General features: G+C 40.9%; 1 protein-coding gene across 2 annotated transcripts in view; it reads right to left on the reverse strand.

Annotated features, from left to right (window-relative positions):
• The window catches only part of mcama (melanoma cell adhesion molecule a), a 38,359-nt gene extending 36,530 nt beyond the window's left edge, over positions 1-1,829 (reverse strand). Inside the window, exon 1 of one of the 2 annotated variants that reach the window (XM_054754853.1) lies at positions 1,516-1,829. In XM_054754853.1, the coding sequence (XP_054610828.1) occupies positions 1,516-1,567 (52 nt within the window). In that variant the 5' untranslated portion in view covers positions 1,568-1,829. The remainder of the gene's footprint in view (positions 1-1,515) is intronic. The other variant, XM_054754851.1, reaches the window with a different exon arrangement.
• Positions 1,830-21,502: the final 19,673 nt, after the last annotated feature.

Genomic DNA, 21,502 nt, shown 5'->3' on the forward strand with positions numbered 1-21,502 from the left:
GATTTCCAACTCAGTACACATTGAAAGTGAGAGACAGCAGTGTCGCACGTCAGGCGTCTACTCGATAAACAAATACAATGCAGCCCAGCCTTAGGCTATCTGGAAGAGTCATGGCTAGAAATAGTACCAAGGAAAAACTAGAGCTTGAAAACCCTCTTCCGTCACTAAAGTCTCCTGTTTGGGAACATTTGGCCTTCCTGGTGAAATACTTAATTGGATAAATACAAGCGTATAAGGCGAATGCAGTTTACTGGCAATGCGCAGTTGAGATCGAGAAGGAGGCTACAAGCTGTAATCCAAAGCGCACTCCAGGGGACATTTTCAGCCCGCATCTTCTTTTTTTTATTGACCCTTGGCATATTTTTTAAATAAAATTAATTAATTATGAATGAGACAAATTATTATATATTACACTAATTTCCTTTTTAATTATCTGCCAACATTTTGCAGTTTTTTATGTTTCATTAAAAAATCATTAAAGTTGCCGACACAAAAGATATGCATGTTTATTTTTTGCATTTTCTTCCCTTACTGCAGTGTTTCCCAACCTTTTTTGCCTTGTGTACCCTCAGAATCCTTTTTGTTATACCACGAGTACTACCTCACTCATACATGTTGATAATTCTCCAAAAGAGTAATGTAACACAACTGTTATGATTTTGCCGCAGCTGTGCCACAGGTGGTCTCCCTAGGGAAACCAGTTATAGCACACAAGTTCCATTTTACTGTGTGGCTTAATATGAAATGACTCACATTATTTACTTATCATCTTGGAAATTAAATGTTTCTATGTACCCCCTGCAATTTGCTGGAGTACCACTAGGGGTACGCGTACCCCTGGTTGGGAATCCCTGCCTCATGTTACACAAAATGAAGTCACCTTAAAACCGAAGTACGTACAGAATCGTGATTATGGCGTGTAACTATTAGTACATAATAATAATGAGTAAAAGAGTTACATATGAACATAATACACACTTAATGACTGCATATGACACTGTACTGCAATTATTACAGTCAATTTCATGAGGTGACAGCATGGCCATTTGGGATAGAATGTCTCTACTACTATGTTTGGACCATATAAATGTAGATTTTTTGCAAACATTTATCAGATAGGTTGACTTTATTAATTTAAAAAAAAAGTTGGAAATTTTGTTTTTATTTACGTGATGTTGATGTTGCCCAAGCTCGCTGTGATCCAGCAGGTAATTGGCTCTAATGGCATCAATTATGCGGTAATTAAACACTCCTTAACGCATTTGACAACAAGAAACGTCCTGCTGTTTATAAAATGAATAAAAGAGGTGCTAAAGTAAAACACGGCAGTGTTATTAAGCCTGGTTATGATTCAACAACACGTTAATTAGCTTTCAAATTAACCCTTTGGCGATGAAGCTAATAGCATCAAGTGTGCACGAGGCGGGGGGGTGCGTGGTTTCATTCAAACTCGACAATTGCTTAAAAAATACTTTTAAAAATATTTATATAAAAAAAGACTTTGTTTCAACTCACCAGTCCAGGCGTGAAGAAAGAGAAGGATAAAAGCTCCTCGCTGGAGAGTCATGTCGTCGATGTTCGCCGTATCCAAGCCAGAAAGTAAATGAAGTGTGCCGGAGGAGAAGTGGGCCTGACGAGGTGGCTTGGCGAGGAGGCTTAGGGAGGAGGAGACTGAGGGAGGAGGAAAGGAGACTTGGGGCGACAACTGAGTAAGGAGAGGAGTGAAGGAGGCAAGATTCGAACAAGGAAAGAAGGACGGAGAGGAGGGAGCCCAATTCAAGTCCGTCTGGTTTTGTTTAAACACTGCTTATCATCTCCTTTTTTCAATCCTCAAGGTCCAATTCCTTATCAGCAATGTCCACCTTTTCACCCCAAACCACATCAGCTTACCCTTCCCTATTTGTATTTTAATGAATGAATTATAATCAATCTATGACTACAAATGTAAGGGTGAAAGGATTAAAATACTGTAGAATTAGATGTGGGAGGGGTTTGCTCTGGCTACTCCCGTTTCCTCCCACATTCCCAAAACATGCATGTTAGGTTAATTGGTGACTCTAAATTGTCCATAGGTGTTTTTGTGAGTGTGAATGGTTGTTTGTCTATATGTGCCGTGCGATTGGCTGGCGACCAGTCCGGGGATTACCCCGCCTGTCGCCCGAAGTCAGCTGGGATAGGCTCCATCATACCCCCACGACCCGCATACCCCCACGACCCTATTGAGGAGAAGCGGCAGAGAAAATGGATGGATGGATGTGGGAGGATCGATTCAAATATCAATGTTACGGATATCAGCATAGTATCGATTCGATACTAGTGTGATGAGATCGATATTTTTCAATTCTCTGTGCATTTTCATAAACATCTGTGTAGTTTTAGTTATGTTGTTCAAGTATATTGTACATATTTATATATTGTCATATTGTTTACAAACTCCTAGAGCCAACAGCAGTTTTTGCTTTTGATTACTTAATAAGCACTATTGCCTAAATTTTGCTCAGGTGGTACCAATAATGTGTAATAAAAGGGAATACTGTAATTGCATTTTTTATATTGTTTCAATATCTTATATTGTTGTATTTATATATTGTTAAAATGTTCACGAACGAGTGTGTTGATAAAAATATAGTATATTTTTTGTTTACCCAAAATATTTGTCCCATGTTTTATTCTGATTATAATCATAATCAACAAATTAAACGCAAGCATTACAAAATCATCCAAAGATCTTGAAACATATCCGAGAAAAGTATCGGTATCGGCGATACTGGCACTGTTTACTTGGCATGAGATTGATACCAAAGTATGTACAATAGTATGGCCTACCTGTAGTCAGGATCACGGTGGGTGGATCAATTAAATTATCAATACTAGCCATACAAAGGGTGGTACAGTATTAGTACCGCAGAATGAGCTTGATATTTTTTTGGACAATTTTTTGATAATTTTCGCAAATATCTGTGTTTTTTTGTTTTGTTTTTCATATTGTTGTTACATTGTTGATATTGCATGTATGTAGTCTTCTGTTCCTCACAAACTCAGGCATTGAAAACCTGAAAAAAATTCAAGAAAAAAGTATCGGTATCGTAAATAGCGTCCCTGTGCTGGATTTACTTGGTATGGACTAACAACAATAGAATAGAATTGGCATGCTTGTAAAAGCAAAACCACCTTAATGTAATTTACAATTATCTTTAGGAGATACGATGTGAATCACATAATAATGAAACATCGGAGCATTTTCATTGAGAAATCTAAACTAAAAAGCAAATACAAAAGGCTGTTCTGTTCGTTTAGTTTGATCCATCTCACACTTGTAATGGTAACGGTATTTAGTAGGAGGATCGTTTATTTTAAACATGCTTAAAGTACATTAAGGGATACTTACATAATGTCACACTAGTACTTTTTATCTTCTTTGGCAGACACAACCTGTAACATATGCCCAAAAAAGGGCAGTTAAGTACAATCTAGTTCATCTAAAAAATAATCCATCTAAAATAAATAAAAGACGACCCAAAAAAAAGAAAATGAACTGACAGAAAAGGTGCTAAAAAGAGAAATACATTGACGGCTATATAATAAAACTACTACTAATACAACACAGCGTATCACAGCAAAACCCAGACACCATGAAATCGTAAAAACAGGCCCCCTAGTAGCAATGAGCAGAATATGAATCACAAAAACGGTGACAATCTCTTTCGACGCAACAGTACGGGAGAAGCAGCTGTCCCATCTTTACAGCATTCCCTAACACACAGGCACTTTTACGACTTCGTTACAGATATGACGCTACCTCTGACGGCGGGAAAGTGGCAGGAGATGAATACCGGTGCCTAAGGTTTTGAAAAAAAAAAACCTGACAATAACAACAACGACGGCAACAGTTGTGGCAGTTATACCGCTGTTTACATTTCACTCAAACATCCCCCCTGGACAGATGCGATCGACTTAATGCTCATGTGATGGGAACGCACTATTTGCATATTCCTCAGGGATAAACCCGATTCGATAATACGAAGCAGCACTCTGAAGGTAAAGGGATGACCAGGAAGTTTTTAGCAACACCAGAGCCAACCTTTGCTAACAGCTGCAATAGGGACGTTTCAGGGGGTTGCCTGCGCAAGCCGCCACACTCCCCCAGCTGTCCCGCCACCCTCTCACAGCTGCTGTGACGGGTAGACATTACAGCTTGGTGGCTCCGCTTTGTAAAAAGCCGTATCGTTCCCTCTGGTAGTCCACTGTCAGGATGCATTTACACACTTGCACTCCTACACTAGGGTCGACCCGGGGACACGAAAGACAGTTTAAAGACATCAAGTACAAGTCCGCCTAAATAGCTGGTAACATGAGTACAGGGAATGCTAGACCATAACATCATCTTTCCCTCAATGAACCGCAGCTCCCTGAGTGCTGGCAGCAATCATGCAGCCACAGCCCATGACACCACCATCGCCATGCTCGACCAGACACAATTATGTTGGTACTCACTTGTGTTGCCGGATATTCCGACAATAACGGAAGTGTGTTCAGTTAGTGGATAGTAATTCTACATCATTTCCTAAGGGATAGTTACTTCAGTGGACAGTAAGCCTGTGCACCTGCACAAGCTGTACACTGACTACTCTAGTATATGCAAGTTCACTTTCTATAGTATCGTCACTTGACAAGCTCATGAAGGTCATGAAAATGCTTGCTGAAATGTGAGGGGTGTACACACTGTTGTGAGCTACTGCACATGGCCACTTTGTTGCTAGGCAGACTTCACAGGGCTCAATTGTCACTGCCCCACAGTCCAATGAAAAAATTGGACTGAATGACTTTGCTCCTAACAAGCACACACATTGGTTCCAAGGCCAGAACAGTTGCAAAATAATGCACTTGTTATTGAGAAATGTTGCTGTTTCCTAATGTGACACAACGGTGATTAAAAAGAAGACTTTTACGAGGCTTAACAAGCTAGATAGAGCAAGCCTTTCACGTGTCATATGACATTTTTTCAGCATTTCCGGAGACGACAGTCAGTCATCACCGTGAAGCCCCGGTTGCAAAAGACGTTGCAGACGTGCACATGGCCGTGTGAGTGTCACTGACTCATTGCCTCGAGTCACTGTGTTGGCTTGGTGAGGTCATACACAGGAACGTACATTGGCAGGTAGAATCACATTCTAAGACAATTAGCATTTCCTGTTGTTTCTTCAACCAGTCAAGGCGGACATGGCTGATGTGGAATGTGAAGGATACATGAACATGATTCCGCCTTTGAACCGCCCCATCGCCAGATGAGTCCGCCCATGTATACACCCACTAGTTGGCAAAGAACAGCTTCGCAAGCAGGCTTTGCTACAGATCTTAAAAAGAAGCCGTCAGTCAGTTACGGACGTGGGAGCTGTAAGGTCTGATCGTTTCTTTTTCTTCAGTGAATATGCTAACCTAGCATGATGTTGCTGTTAAAATGTGTCATTACACGATACATACCAGGAACGCGATCAGTGCTGTCACATCACACTTCGTCTTTTAGCAAATTTTTACAACAGCGCACATAAAATGCGGTTATGTTTGAATGTAAACAACCATAAGCAGAGTGCAATGGTGGATTCATTTAGCGGATTCAGTTTTTTTTTCTAAACAGAAAAAATAAAAAAAAGATTGTTTATGTTGTAATTTCTCAAATCTTAATAACATTCTTTTTGGGGGGGGGGGGGTGCCGTACATTGCTGCCATCAAATAGATCAACAGATGGCATAGATTACACATGCCTAACATGCGACTGCAGAAAAATAGGCCGACTGGATGTTGACGCAATTGGCTGGTGACCAGCGAGGTGTACCCCACCTCAGTTGGGATAGGCTCCAGCATACCCGCGACCCTAACGAGGATAAGCGGCATGGATGGATGTTGCAACTGTGTTTATTTACAAGCTAGCAACATTTAATCTTCAAAGCTCGTTGAACTGAAGACTTGGGACTTGTTATGCTGGGGTTTCATGTGACAGTGGTTCCAACTGGGATGTTTTGTGTGACTTTAGAGCAGGGGTCGCCAACCCGTTCATCGTGAGCTACTAGTCAATCTTTGGGACTTTGCCGGTCGATCGCGGGAACATTTTTAAAAAAATGTATTGTCATATCAGTGCCCTCACCTCCCGGAGAGCGACAGACAGGCATGCATGCATGTTGTCCACTGAACATGCCCGTAGGCCTCGCCGCTATCCAGGCAGCAACCCGTGAGCCGCAGCAAGGAGCCTAGTCTGGTTGAGACCAGGGATCTTAGTCTCAAAAAGGTTGGTGACCACTGCTTTCGAGGCTTATTTAGGAATAATGTATACAAAGATGTAAAACAGGCTTTGCTACATCTCTTAAAACAAACCTCTACAGACGCGGGAGCTGCAAGTTTGATCATTTTGTCTTTCTTCAGTGAATAGCCCAACCTAGTATGATGTTAAAATGTGACCATGAGGTTAGCAGTGTAGCTCTCATAGCTGTGCTCGTGGTTCTAACATTTGTGTCCTCCTGTCCCTGTGTCCCACTCCTTGATGTTACATTGTTGTATGTGCTATATGGTGTCTATTGCGCTTGACAAGTGACAAGTTACAGTGTATCTGTAAAAAGTGGGTGAAGTGGAGACACACTCTGTCGGAGACAGGAGTGGACAAACACTGCTCATTAGCATTAAAGCTACAGACACACACAATGGCGTGTTCCCATTGGGCTTACTAAAAGCACTTTTAAACGGTGTAAATTCCAGCATCAAAGATATATTTTTACAGTTTATTGTGACACCTCTGGCACTTATTTAAAATTGGTGAAAAATACTATGACAAAAGACCTTTAAGTGTGTCTGATCCAGTGCGTTGTTAATGGTGAACTATTGCTAACTGTGCCTTCCATTGACATTAGTCATTACCCCTAATGGAATAGCACTTTAGTTTCAATGCCAAGTAGTCTGGCCTAAAATGAGGACAACAGCGGCAGCAGCAGCAGCAGGGCTCACATGTGTAAAGAGTATCTTGCACCTCATCAGGGACTATTTGCTTTGGATGTGAGCCAACATCGCTCCCTTGACTCACCTCTTGAATGAAATCTACTTGCAGGCTGCTCTTAGAACAGGTTTTTCCTCTATTTGTACACACACACACACACACACACACACACACACACACACACACACGTAATGCTCACTCCTTGGTTACAGCCAGCGGCATGCAAGCCTCTCCTGTCTGAATGCGTAAGTGACTTGCATTGTAATGTCAATCAAAAGTTCCAAGTAGAAAAACAGCATGTTTTTTTTCCGTTTTTATCGTCAAAGCCCCTGAACTTTGACCTTCTAAAGTAGATAACCCGTGGCAGCGTGCTATTAAATCTGATCTCCGTACTGGAAAATGTTTTATTATCCAATATTCTTCTGTGAATTTGCCTCTTCTCCCATATCTGATAACGAGGTCTTCTGTTTAAAAGCGGGAAAAGCTACATAGTTTAAGTGTGTTACCGTGTGTCTCCAAATACCCCCCTGGCTGTACACACCAAGACTGTTTTTTTTTTTAATCAAAAGCAAGTCGCACACTTTAACGAAACATCTGTGAACTTGACAGCAGCTTCCATGTGAAGTTCTTCTCCTTTTCCAGCCCCAAAGGCGGGAATAAAGACGACCTCTCGCTGCCAAATCACTCAATTTTAAATCAAAGTCAAGCTTCTTTTGTTCCCCTTTTTATTATTTTACTGGTCCCTTTCTTTTATCAGATAGCAGTGGTGCCAATGTGAGGGTAGAAACGAAACAGATGACAGCGCTAGGAGGTAAAATAAAGATTTTTTTTCATGAAATAGGACTCTCGCACTGACTGAGACACCGTCCAACATACTTTGAATATTTTTTGATATATTTAAATAATATGTTCACAATATTTTCTGATGATAATGCTTAGTTTTGATTGTAATTGTGGTTGTAGTTTGCAGTTGGTGAAGAACTGCATCGCATCCCACCGAAAGCTGTTTCTAATATCGTGTCCCTCACATAAACCACAAAACATTAGAAACAGCTTTCGGAAAGGGAATCGGTCCACTTTTACACGACTGCACACAAGAACAATAAAAAACATCTCATTAAATGAATTATGTCAAAATGGAGTAGTCATATTTGTGAACAGACAGAGTTTGTATACAGCTCTTGTATTGATGTCATGATTGTGTCCCCAATAGAGTGACAGGTGAGTGTACGTCACCTTCATTTTCTTGCCCAGGAGACTTGTTGAAGGGCAGTTTCATGGATGAAGGAGGAACACAACACAGGAACACAATCGCCAACTGATGTTTTCCTTGGTCTACCTGCTCATCGTCTACTACATAGTACACCTGTGGTTTCTGTCTTCTTCAGGACATTCCAAATGATTGTACTGGCCGTGACCAACGTCTGTGACGCAACCTTCCCATAAAGTGACATTTTTTTGGAGACTTTAACGATGGTGGTGATCATCATCCAGCATCGTCTGCAGCCCACACACGGGCACCCAGATTGGGGGGCAGAGTGCTTCACTGCGGGGGTGCCAGACGATGTCAAGGACGGTCGCGTTGGGGAGAAACAGAGGGACATGACAGAAGTAGCGGAGTGTCTGCAAGGGCAGGTGAAAACGTGGTGACAGTTAAAGCTGATTTATGTCTATAATAATATCTCAAAATTGAATTACATCAATAGTGCCCACAAGCCAAACTGGATGGTTATTGCATCACTTTTATTGTGCATTCTGACCACATAAACAGGATTGTGCCGGCCTCTTTATGTGGCTAATATCTCCAATTTCCATAATATCAATGTCTATATTTTATAGTCTTGCATTAGGAGAAATGGCAGCATTTCCCCACCTTGTGGAGGCATAATGTGGAACTACACACCGCGTATTGTAAACATACTGGCAGGATTTTGAATGATTTTTGTTGTGTGTGTAATTTAGCACATTGTGCTTGGAAGAGAGGGTTTCAAATGCATATCATGAGTTTTATGTAAAACATCACAGATTTTTGTTTATACCGCTTTGTGCTTGTCTGCTGCTTTTGGTTTTGAATCCAAATGCACGTCAGGGATTCAGAATGCATGGGAATACTAGAAGTGCTTTATCCTGCCATTTGCTGCAGGATTGGCCTATATGAGGAAATATTGGATGGAGATTTTCAGATGGATGGCTGGATTGCAAGTGCACGTGTGTTTGTGCAAGGTAGAGAACATAAGTGAGTTAGAAGACTTTTAGGGGGGGTTAAATGAATGTAAGCCCCCTCCCTCCCAGAGGGGACTGTCATGTTACAGCTGACCCCACAGTCACCATGGTTACAAGTCACCCTAATGAACTCATGAATCACAGTGGCACACCTCAGCTACGACACATAAGTGTCCTGTTGAGCGCACAGAAGGATTGGGCAGAGCCAAGTGGGAGTTCATACAGACGTAAATGCTAAAAAGTGGGGGATAGGACACAGGTGGCTGAATGCGCCTGAAACGTAGGCATGGCAGCTCTTAATCGCTTGCAGACAGCTTCACACTGACTTGATTGCGTTAATACAACCTGCTGAGCTTCACACTGTAATACTGAGTCTACTCACATTAGCAAGAGGCCTGAGCCACATTTGTATATTTTGGTACTCTTCGGTATGTGGACGTCCTCCAAGTAGGAAGTTTGCACTGTACTCCATCCAGGCCTGCATGGACACAAAAGAAAAGAGTATATTATAAAGCGATTGACGGGCTACTCTGGAGGAAAAGACATGACTTTAATGAGGCTTATTTCATAAGAACTTCGGATGAAAAGTAAAGCGCTGCTGACTGTTTTCAGTAATGTGTTGGTGAGTTCCAGGAAAATAGTCCAGTTGTCAGTGGGACTTTTTCTCCTTAAAATTCTTATTTGAACATATTGTGTATTTATTTTTAAATATTAATACTTTATTCACATGAATATGGCAGTGCCCACCCAGACCCACTGTGGTGAAATAAGCTTGTCACGTTTTTCTTTCCAATTGTGCAAAGAAAAAACGAGGAAAATAATACTAGTAGGTACTACGAAAACAAGGTAGAATTTTGTGAGAACAATTGGGAAAAAAGGATTTTTTTTGGTAAATTTGGATTTTCTTCTAAATCATAAATGTTAATGTTTCTCTTATAACAGTACTTAGTCAACTTTTTTGACTATGTATTCTTCTATATACTATTATATTTTTAGTCTTAATACTGTATAATATTTAGATTTTATTCTGATAACATTACAACCGGGCCGCATGCTAGTGGTTAGCATGTTGGCCACACAGTCAGGAGATCGGGAAGACCTGGGTTCGATTCTCCCTTGGGCATTTCTGTGTGGAGTTTGCATGTTCTCCCCGTGCGTGCGTGGGTTTTCTCCGGGTACTCCGGTTTCCTCCCACATTCCAAAAACATGCATGTTAGGTTTATTGGGGACTCTAAATTGTCCATAGGTATGAATGTGAGAGTGAATGGTCGTTTGTCTATATGTGCCCTGCGATTGGCTGGCGACCAGTCCAGGGTGTACCCCGCCTCTCGCCCGAAGTCAGCTGAGATAGGCTCCAGCATACCGTCGTGACCCTAATTAGGAGAAGCGGCATAGAAAATGGATGGATGGAACATTACAACCTCAGGGGGACCCGCCCCGCTATTTGTGGAGCACTGAGGTAGTCCAACTTTCATTCTGTGGTATTTTGTATATGAGTGGGTTCAAAAGGTCAGCAAGGCGTGTTTCACAATGCAGCTTTCTCTTTTGTTCACCTCAGACAAAACAGTCGGAAACAGTTTATCATTTCATTTTCCATTTCTTTTGTTAATTATGTATACTTTTATTTCTTTCTTTTCTATTTTGCAGAAGCTTGTTCTATTTCATTCTGGAAATTTCCTTGAAAGTGATGCCAACTCTTTTCCTTCTGGCCCTAGACGTCCAGGGCCATCCCTCCCCCGGTCCATATGATAACACCACTGTTAGTTCAGTGTTGGTGTTTACTTGCCCCTGTAAGTACGTATGTAAGTAACACTGAGCTTGCCCGGATGTTGCGGGCTGCAGTTACACTACTCTTTGATGTCCAGTCACGGGCCGCCAGATACGATTTGGTGGGCCGCAAATGGCCCGCGGGCCGCGAGTTTGAGACCCCTGCTATACGCTAACCTGCCAAACAGCGGCATGTACTACGTAACGCACTGTTAATGAATTGATTGGCTGCGTAAGTAAATACGTACCAACAGGATCTCAACATTGTGTTGTTACCGCTTGTTGTGCCTGTCACTCACGGAGTTGCTTTGTAAAACGGTACAGAATAAATTGTTATGTGTTTTATTTACAGTCCAGGTTGGATTTTATTTTGTTGCGCTGCAAAGATTTGCTGTCCCCCGAGAACACCAGATCAGTGCGCGATCGCACAGTTTCGAGGGAACGTTGGTCAACGGTTCACAAGAGCTACAGTACGTTTCGAAACAGGTGAAGTTGAGTTATTCTCTTGTGGAGCAGGGACTGTTTCAACACTGTAAATGTAAATGATGATGATGTAAAAGGACACATATTACATGCCGGTTGTGTGTGAGGCCTGCAGACTGAGTCGGAGCTGCATGACCGTGAGGTTGTAACCAAGGGAGACCAGCTGTCGTGACCAGCGTTCATCAACAATGGCTGCAGTGAAAACAACAATGAGGCTTTGAAAATAAATGCAAAAGATGCTAACAAAAGCAAAAAAAAAGGGCTGGATGGAAAGAAGGGAAGCAGTATTTTAAAGCTGTCACAGAGCACCTGTTGTTGTGTTTTACGAGGGCCCGTTGCCCTCAGTGTTACCGCATCCCCAGCATTTGAATGGACAAGTTGCTCTGTCTGGAGATCTGACTCCATCCTTGGTGTTTTTCAATCCATGGTGTTCCTCCAAACTTAAGCCACCTTTACACTTGCACAAATGTTGTCCCCCCCGTGGTATCCAATTTTGCATGCCAATGAGTAAATTGTTTGTAATCAGGTGTGAAGTATGTGTAAACAGCGTGGGGCTGCGTGCCAGTGCACAAAGAACAATTTCTGGCATGCATAAAATAACAAAAGTAGTGAATTTCATATCATAGCATAACAAATTTGATACATTATAATAAATTGGTTAATTACATTACATTATTCACATGAATGAATTATTACTTTAAAAATATATATATATTTAAGTTATTTATTTATTTGTGGAGGTTGCATGTTCTACCCTTGCGTGTGTGGGTTTTCTCCGGGTACTCCAGTTTCCTCCCACATTCCAAAAACATGCATGTTAGGTTAACTGGCAACTCTAAATTGTCCATAGGTATGAATGTGAGTGGGAATGGTTGTTTGTCTATATGTGCCCTGCGATTGGCTGTGCTTGTGCTCTTGCCCAAAAGTCAGCCGGGATAGGCTCCAGCATAGCCCTGTGACTCTAATGAGGATAAGTGGCATAGAAAACGAATGGATGGATTTATTTATTTTAAACCCGTATTTTAAACCCCAGTCGTATATTGAGGTAGCGGGGTGATTTACAACATAGCAAAGCTAATATACAACAACAGACAAAACATAATCATATAAAATATGAGAAAATTATATTTTAAACAATAAAAAAAAGACTGGAAAAAAAAGAATATAAAGAATAAAAACAAGAAAATAAGTAAAATAATCAAACCAGTAAAATAAATAATAAAAACTACTCTAACAATTAAAACTTTATTTACAATTCACACATGGCTCTGTTTACAATCGCTCATCGTTTCAACAGACAAACATTATCTCAAATGAATGAAGTTTCAAAAGTATCAATATTTGAATGTGAGAATCAATTTTTTTATTTAATTATTTATTTCAGTATCGATCCGCACAGCACTACTAAAGTGATGCGCTTTCCTTTTTCTAGTTAGGGTTATGCCTTCTTCTGTCTGCATTCTCTCCTGGTCTTCGGAAAGTAGTAATAGTACTGCAGCGGCAAGATACTGTAATATAGACACCTTTTGTTTTCTGCAATGACAACTTCCATCCATCTGTTTTCTATGCCGCTTATCTTCATTAGGGTCGCGGGGGTATGCTGGAGTCTATCCCAGCTGACTTCGGGCGACAGGCAGGGTACACCCTGGACTGGTCGCCAGCCAATCGCAGGGCACATATAGACAAACAACCATTCACACTCACATTCATACCTATGGACAATTTAGAGTCGCCAATTAGCCTAACATGCATGTTTTTGGAATGTGGGAGGAAACCGAAGTACTCGGATTTCTCCGTGGGTACGCACGCACGGGTAGAACATGCAAACTCCACACAGAAAATGCCCAACGGATATTCGAACCCATGTCTTCCCGATCTCCAGACTGTGACTGTGTGGCCAACATGCTAACCACTAGACCACCAAAGAGTGATGCCTGCTATAGCGTAGCCTCACGCGGGACCAAATAATGCCACGATTGCTTCATGGGTGCTGGAAACGGCGGTGACAATGCATACCTATTCGGCAACAATGCACATCGCACACACTATGTTGTACAGTACTTGACTTAAGTGTAAAGACATCGTGCAAGATCGTGCCAATGTGCACCATTTTCAGTCATGAATTGCGTGCCTTATGAGTTACTTATGCGTAAACAGAAGGCAAACAGTGCGCAAACTCAAGCGCACTGTCTTCACACTTTTCAAGCGTACAATCTCAATGGCACGCATTGCCACAGCGAATTGAGGGACAAAGCGAAGGCAAAATTTGGGCGAGTGTCAAGGTGGCATTAGTGTTTCCCCATCTGTACTGCTTGTCATTGCTTGGTGTTTTGTCATCCTTTGTGTTTCTCCTTCCTTGTTTCCTTGGGCTTTCTCTGTCCTTACTGTTTTTCAATTTTTGTTGTTTCTCCAACCTTCATGTTTCTCCATCCATAGCATTTCTTGATTGTCAGTTTCTCCATCTGTGGTCATCATTGCTTTTCCATCCTACGCCTTTTTCAATCATGGGGTTTCTCCAACCTTAGTGTTTTTCCATCCTTGGTGTTTCTCTACACTGAAGTGTTTCTTCAACCTTAGTGTTTCATCAACCTCCGGTCTTTCAATCCTTGATGTTTCTCCTTTCTTGTGTTTTATCATTCTTGCGGTTTTGTCATCCTTGGGGTGCTTCTATCGTTACTGTTTTTCCCTCTTTGGTGTTTCTACAGCCTTCGGTTTCCCCATCCTTGTCGTTCCCTCATTTCTTACTGTTTTTCAGTTGTTGGTGTTTCTCCATCCTTGATGTTTCTTTGTTGTTGTTGGTCCAACGTTTGTGTTCCTATGATTTCTCTAATCATCTTGTTCTGTCTTTGTTAGTTTTTCCATTCTTGGTGTTTCTTCATCCCATGGGTTTCTCCATCCTTGGTGTTTAACCATTATGGGGTTTCTGCATTGCCAGTTTCTCAATCCTTGGTGTTTGTCCAACCTTACTGTTCTGAGGGTTTCTCTGATCATATTCTTTTTTTCTTTCTCAGTTTCTCCATCCTGAGTGTTTCTTCATCCCTTGGGTTTCTCCACCCTTGCGGTTTCTCCATTATTGAGCTGCTCCATTCTTGGTGTTTCTTTGTTGGTAGTGTTTAGATTAGATTAGATACTCTGTGTGACCTCTAGGAAAGTAAGGTTCCAACAGCAGCAATATCATATGCTGTATACAAGACACTAGTGGCAAAAGCAGCACAACACAGCCTGAACAGGTATAAATAAATGACAATACAATGACCAATAATGATAATGAATGTTTTTTTGTTGAAATGATAATTAATTAAAAAAACAGCTATGAAATACAGTTGAAAAAAATGTCTAATTTATTTCCCCAATATTTTTTTCTCCAATGCCTGATTCAAGACACAGCAAATCTCCAAGTCTCCCACTGTGCTGAATCAGTTTGTGAAGGTGGGTTGTTCAAAGTACACGTTTTGCACCTGATGCATATGCTCGCTGTGCACGGCAGGAGAATTACTGCATCTTCCATTCAGGCAGACGTGGGACAAAACACCTTGTGATTAATTTTCTTGCGGTTCCTACCAAATTGGCCATCTGGCCCACAAGAACTCCCAGTGTGCGTGGGAGTGGACCCACTCAAGCGCTTTATTGTGTGTGATGCCCCTCAGGACCAAACTTATCTCATATGTGGGTCAAGGACTGCGTGGGATGAGACATTCTTAAGTTTGGAATTGAATTAATTGCTCTATTCCATGTTTTGTAGCTTTTTGTAACATCCTAGCTTTAGGTGCACATTACAACGTGAGCGTTTTCATGACTTTGTCAAGATAAAACAGCATAGATCTCAGCTTTGCGTTAGGAGATAGCTATTAGTATTGCAGTAGTCTTATATCTGTCCAATAGGTTCACTTTGTTTTTGTTAGTATTGAATACATGTTGAGATTCTTTTAATCAGACGTTTTTTGGGGGTTTTTTTTAGGTTTATTAAATGGTGTTTTTTTTACCTGCCGGCGAACAAAATGGCAACCGAAACCGGAAGTTACGTTGCCCGTCTATGGTTGACTCTCAAAACTGTTAACACAAAACACGTTTTTATAGTTTCATGATTATAGTTTTACATGCATAAAACAATATTAAATATATGTAAATTACAAATAAAAGGGCTAAATGAACATTTAAGGCTGCTTTTACCTTCAATGAAGACTACCCAGATAGCAAGGTAACATTGATACAATGTTGTTTTTTGTTGATTTTCCATCAGAATGGTTGAAATTACAATGCAAAACAGATGTTGAATCAACGTTGCCAAACTGATGAAACATGGCATGCTGACAGCAGTGACGATGAAACAACACTGATACATAGTAGAGCGGAAAGAAAATCATCAATTAGCACATGATAACGCTATAGTACAGTCAGCTAGAGCAACGGATTTTCACACATCTTCTTGTTCTAGTTTGAATTAAGCATCTAATATGCTGATTGGCCAGGTTGCCTGACGCCGTGGTGTGTGAAAACACTTCTGAGGTATGTGGTTTTGTGTTGACACAATTTGTTTTTCCCTTCCATATGTCTTTTCACCGCATTGTAAGAGATGATCTGAAATGGTTAATTTTTTTTTAAGCAGGGCTTCATCAGCTGCACTTAATGTGTGATGTCATGTTGTTCAGTGCCACAAGCTGGGCCAAACATTCAGTAAAGGATGTCTGGTACACAACAGGTGACTTAAAGCTGGAATGAACTATATAGAATGCTATAGAATGCTACTGGCTCAAAAACATGTTTCTCTCTACATACAGTAAGTTCCTACACCAAAGCAGATCTGAAATGTCTGTAGCTGATGGACTCCTCAATTTAGAGATGTACGATACCGATAATTTCATAATTTTTTAAAGTTATTTATTTATTTATTTTAAATCCGCAAGTATATTCACGTAGCGGGGTGATTTACAATATAGCCAAGCTAATATACAATAACAGAAAAAACAGGACAAGATCCTAAAAAATATGTGAAAATTGTAGTTTAAACAATAAAAAAGAAAATAAGTAAAATAATAAAAGCATTAAAATAAATTATTAATTACGAAGAACTGCTGTAAGAATGAAAACTATATTCACAATTCACACATGGCTCCATTTACGGTCCTTGTTTCAACAGACATACGTTTCAGACAAACATTATACCACAAATGACTGAAGTATCAAAAGTTTCGATATTTTAATTTGAGAACCGAGTTTAGCGCATGAAGAGCTGGTATCGTAAATAGCGATATTTCAGTACCGATCCGCACATTACTACCTCAATTATTAAGACGGCGGATGCACGACCATCGGTACATCCTGCCAGCAAAACAAAGTTGTCCAGGACTGTGGAAGCCCTGCGGGTGAATGATAGTTATGCAGGTATTTAAGAAAGTTGCTAATCAAGTCATATTTCCTAGCTTGGAGCTAACATTCTGGATGGATAGCCTGGTGTGCCTGATCTGATGTGTTTGTGCGCCTTTTCCAGTTAAGCAGATTTCTATGTCTCCACCACCTTCTTATATGTTTTTTTAAATTGTAACAGCATAGATTCATCTTTTGCAAATACCATGTGAAAGAAGCCCAAAATAAATGAAGTGAACGTTCATGTCCACTTTTGAAATGAATCAACACGAGTCAGGCACCGTCAGTCGCACTGATAGATATCTTCAAACCCTAGTTTGTCAACCAGCCAGTCACCTGTGATCGGAAAGGTTTAACACATCTCTGGACCCAGTTCAAGGTACAGTGGCGTTAAATTTCCAGTTTAATACAATTTCATGACCAGGAAGTTGAACGTGAACTTTTTTTCCCCAAAATCTTTAGCGTTGAACCATGATGAACAGGAATTGGATTTACATTATTTATTATGGGAAACATTTATTTGGTTAGCGTCTGTTTCCAATTAACACGAACACTCCATACAATTACTGTAACTCCTATTGTTGCTGGGCGCGTGGTCTACAAATTTGGGGGTCTCTAATCAATGCAAGGTCAAAAAGTATTGGCAATAACAGGCAGGGCTGTGGGCAACCTCGCATGAGTGGTCAGTATCCAGCAGCTTTATCTGCTTCTGCATGCATTTTAAAACGCTGTTGGTGTGAAAGTCATGCGTGTTACACTTGCTGTGCTGTTGTTTACAATGAACTCATCAGCGCCATTTACTGGCTGAGCACTTTGCTCCTTACAACATTGGTTCTGTTGCTGCTGTGTTGTGCAAAGAGAGCTGCTTTACACCTAGTCACTCAATATGACACTGTGGCAAAACTGCAAAAAATGACAACTTTTTTAGGCATTCCTGCACAATGTAATGAGATATGAGATCTACTGCATGTACGTTTTGATTGCCACTGTCAGTATAGTATGAATATTGCAGTTTTAGTTTGTCGTGCATCATACTGCGAATTCTTTAGTTGCCTTATTTCGCTCGAGAAGAGGTTAAACCTCGAATATCAGAAACTCGAGATGATGCAAACTCCAACCACAATAGTATATAGTTAAATGAACACCTTTACGTCAGTCAAAACTGAGCATCCCCAAAAAGTAGGATATCGTCATTTGCTGTATTTCCGTGAGCTGCTGCTTACTTTGCAATCAGGGAGCTGACAAAAGAAGGTAGCTCTTCCAAAATTCTATTTGATGCATCAACAAGATGTACGAAATAAAACCAATGAAGCGCAGGCTAAGCAAGTCTGATTTTTGTGGTTACTATGGGAACCTATGGTGTGCAATCAGCTCATTGGGTGGTGGTGGAGGGGATGTGTGTTGCGGTTTGTTGGGGTGAGGAGTGGTGAAGAGGGGTACTGCCATGCTGGGGTTTAAAATAAAGATGAATTCTCTTTTTTCCTGCACCCATGCATGCGCTCTGCGGGACCTTGAAGGTTTCACTCTCATTAGACAAGTGGATGCAATCATGTACCTTATTAAATATGCATATTTGGGTTTTTGCACGGAAGCTACGCTGCTGTTGTGGGACTTAATTTGCTAATGAGGAGGAAGAAGAGAGGAGGGGAACTCTCGTTTATGCTGCTGCAAGAGCATTGCAAGTTGTTTTCTGGGGGACATCATTTGAATGAAGCATTTAGTTAACGTATGAATGAATTATGACACCTGTCCCTCTGACTGGCTTTATTACTGCAAAATGTAAATGGAAGAAAATGTGCTTGTTTTAGACTTTCTGGATCTAGAGTTCATTTTCTATGACCTCTTCTTCTATAAGCACCAGAAATGAAACTATTATGTGCATTATCAATATCAACAGCAAAGCGTGTCCCCTACTGCCTACTGAGAGTCGCATACCGGGAAAAAATCTTAAATTCTGAAATTTATATACTGTATATCTGTATTATGGCATTTACATATTTCTTTATTAAAGATGCTAGAAATAATGCTGTTCTTCCCGTGCAGGCGTGGGTTTTCTCCGGGTACTCCGGTTTCCTCCCACATTCCAAAAACATGCAGGTGAGGTTAATTGGCGACTCTAAATTGTCCATAGGTATGAATGTGAGTGTGAATGGTTGTTTGTCTATATGTGCCCTGCGATTGGCTGGCGACCAGTCCAGGGTGTACCCCGCCTCTCAACTAAAGTCAGCTGGGATAGGCTCCAGCATACCCCCGCGACCCCAGTGAGGATAAGCGGCATAGAAAATGGATGGATGGATGGATGCAAGACATGCAACATATTTGAAGGAGAAAAAAGAATAACAGTTAACATCCGACATTATCTCGTAAGATTACAACTTTTTGCAGGAGGCCAATTTAAAAAATCCTGGGCCACACACTTCTGTAGTTACAAGCATAGAAAACCTGTTTACGACCTTCTAAATGCAATTTTGAACATTATTAGAGCCCTGTAGACACAAAATAACATCCCTAAAGTCACCTTTACACTTGTATTGCCAATATAGTTGACCAGTGGTTCCCAAACTTTTTACTTTTAAGCCTTGTACCCCGTACTCCTGCACACTTAAAAAACATAAAGTTTTTTTTAACTTAATTTACTTGAAATATTGAACAAAATTAGGGGTCAAGGTCCAAAATGTGTATTTTGCCTGGTCACATTTGGATGATGATGAATGATGTCTGGATGAAGTATAAATGTATTGGCATCCTTCCGTTTCAATGGGTTGAATTTCAGCTTCACTTTTTTTGTCCACTCATGATGTCTATGTTTAGGTCTGCATATTAATTTAATACCAAATTTCAGGTGAAATTTTAACACTCATGATAAAGCAGTAGCCGAGTGCAAAAATACCAACGATAAAGCTTCCACACTCACAGTGACAGGTTTTCACCGCGGCGCCGTGCGGGGATTGGAACACCAATATAAATGAAATCTTCACGATCAAACAAACTTTATGCACAAAATAATCATCGAACTTACTGTATTTGTTCATATGATGCACACAGAACAATGAACAACTTCATACCCTGTCTCCTATCTGCTCTGTTGTTCCTGCGCCGTGAGGCATTCAGGTGCATTCGTAATTTGTAGTTTAAAACATGAATAAGACTCGTGCTAGTTTGTGTTGCTGTAAATGTCTTGCGGTGCGAGGGGAGCTGAGTGGGGGGTGGACGGAAGTGATGTCGGGGTTTCAGAGTTGAGTTTTAGCCTAGCGTGGGTTACAGCTGCAACAGTACCCCGTGCTGGGGATTATTGTGCTGGTTATGAGATCATTTAAACCTGCAATAAAAGCATGTTGTTCCGGCGATCGAGTATGGTGCTTGTGTGTCTCAACCAACATGACACCTAGTGACCGGTGTAGAATACTACACATCTTCACCGACTTTGAATGTGCTTGAAAATGCTTAATTTAGGAAAACAAATACGTAAAATGTGTTTCAGTATGCATTATTTTTTTTTACTAATAATAGGCCATATTCAACTGTGAAGCAGCATGATTTATTCATGAATACATTTTTTAAAAAACGGGATAGAGTGAAGCTGTGAAATTTGAAGTGCAATGTGGCGAGGGACGACTGTAGTGAGATATGAAATGTACAAAGATGCACATTATTTGAGTGTCCAAAACAAAAGGCCAATTAGGCGATTAGGCGAAGAACACACAACCTCATCAAGGACAGCACACATCCACAACACTCATTATTCACACTCCTACCGTCAGGCAGGCGCTACAGGAGTTTGAAGTCCAGGACCACAAGGCTGGCAAACAGCTTTTACCCACAGGCCATCAGGCTCCTCAACGAAGCACTCGCACACGCCGCACGCAACACACGCACACACTCATAGCACTTTATTTATTTATTTATTTGTATTATTTACTTGTATTAATGTCTCTTCTGTTGTTGTTGCTTAATTTATTGGTATATATGTTTATGTGTTTATGTTTCTTATGTTCTTATTCTTTCATTTGTTTTCTTTCTTTTCTTGGGAGAATGAACAGAATAAGATTTTCATTGCATGGTATAACTGCTGTTGTACTATGCACATGACAATAAAACTCTCTTGAATCTTGAATCTTGAATCTTGACAACTAATCCCCCATCCTCACCCTCAGAACGCCACAGATGGGACGTGAAAATAGGAGAAAATATGGAGCTTCCAATCTTCCAATTCAAAAGGCATATTTTCTAGAAGATCACAAAGTGTGTTTGTGAGATATTTTTTTTGGTCAGAGGCCACTGATTTCATCCTAAAATATGTTCTTCCACACCAAACTCACCCAAGCATGCCTTTATGGACCTTGCTTTGTGCACTTGCCCAAAACAGTTCCAAACTAAATTGGAACAATTAAGTGACTGAGGTGTGTCCCCAAGATGATCTATTCTCTTTAAATCAAAGACTCTTCTTTGCTCCGGCCTCTCTTTTAATCATTCCCGTGATAGAAGCTTATCATCTTGGGCTCTCCCAAAGGAAGTGTGTGCATATCTGACCTGCTCCAGATAAGAAGCCTCCCATGGTGGAGCTTCTCAGGTCCATGGGGTCTTTATCTTGGTCCAGCAGGGAGGTTTGACAGGGCGGTCCCTCCATGCCTCCATGGTTCCACCCCCCATCTTCAATTCCTGGTGGCTGGGGCTCAGTCCCCC

Source organism: Dunckerocampus dactyliophorus, chromosome 16 (assembly GCF_027744805.1).
Source record: "Dunckerocampus dactyliophorus isolate RoL2022-P2 chromosome 16, RoL_Ddac_1.1, whole genome shotgun sequence".
Classification (NCBI taxonomy): domain Eukaryota; kingdom Metazoa; phylum Chordata; class Actinopteri; order Syngnathiformes; family Syngnathidae; genus Dunckerocampus; species Dunckerocampus dactyliophorus.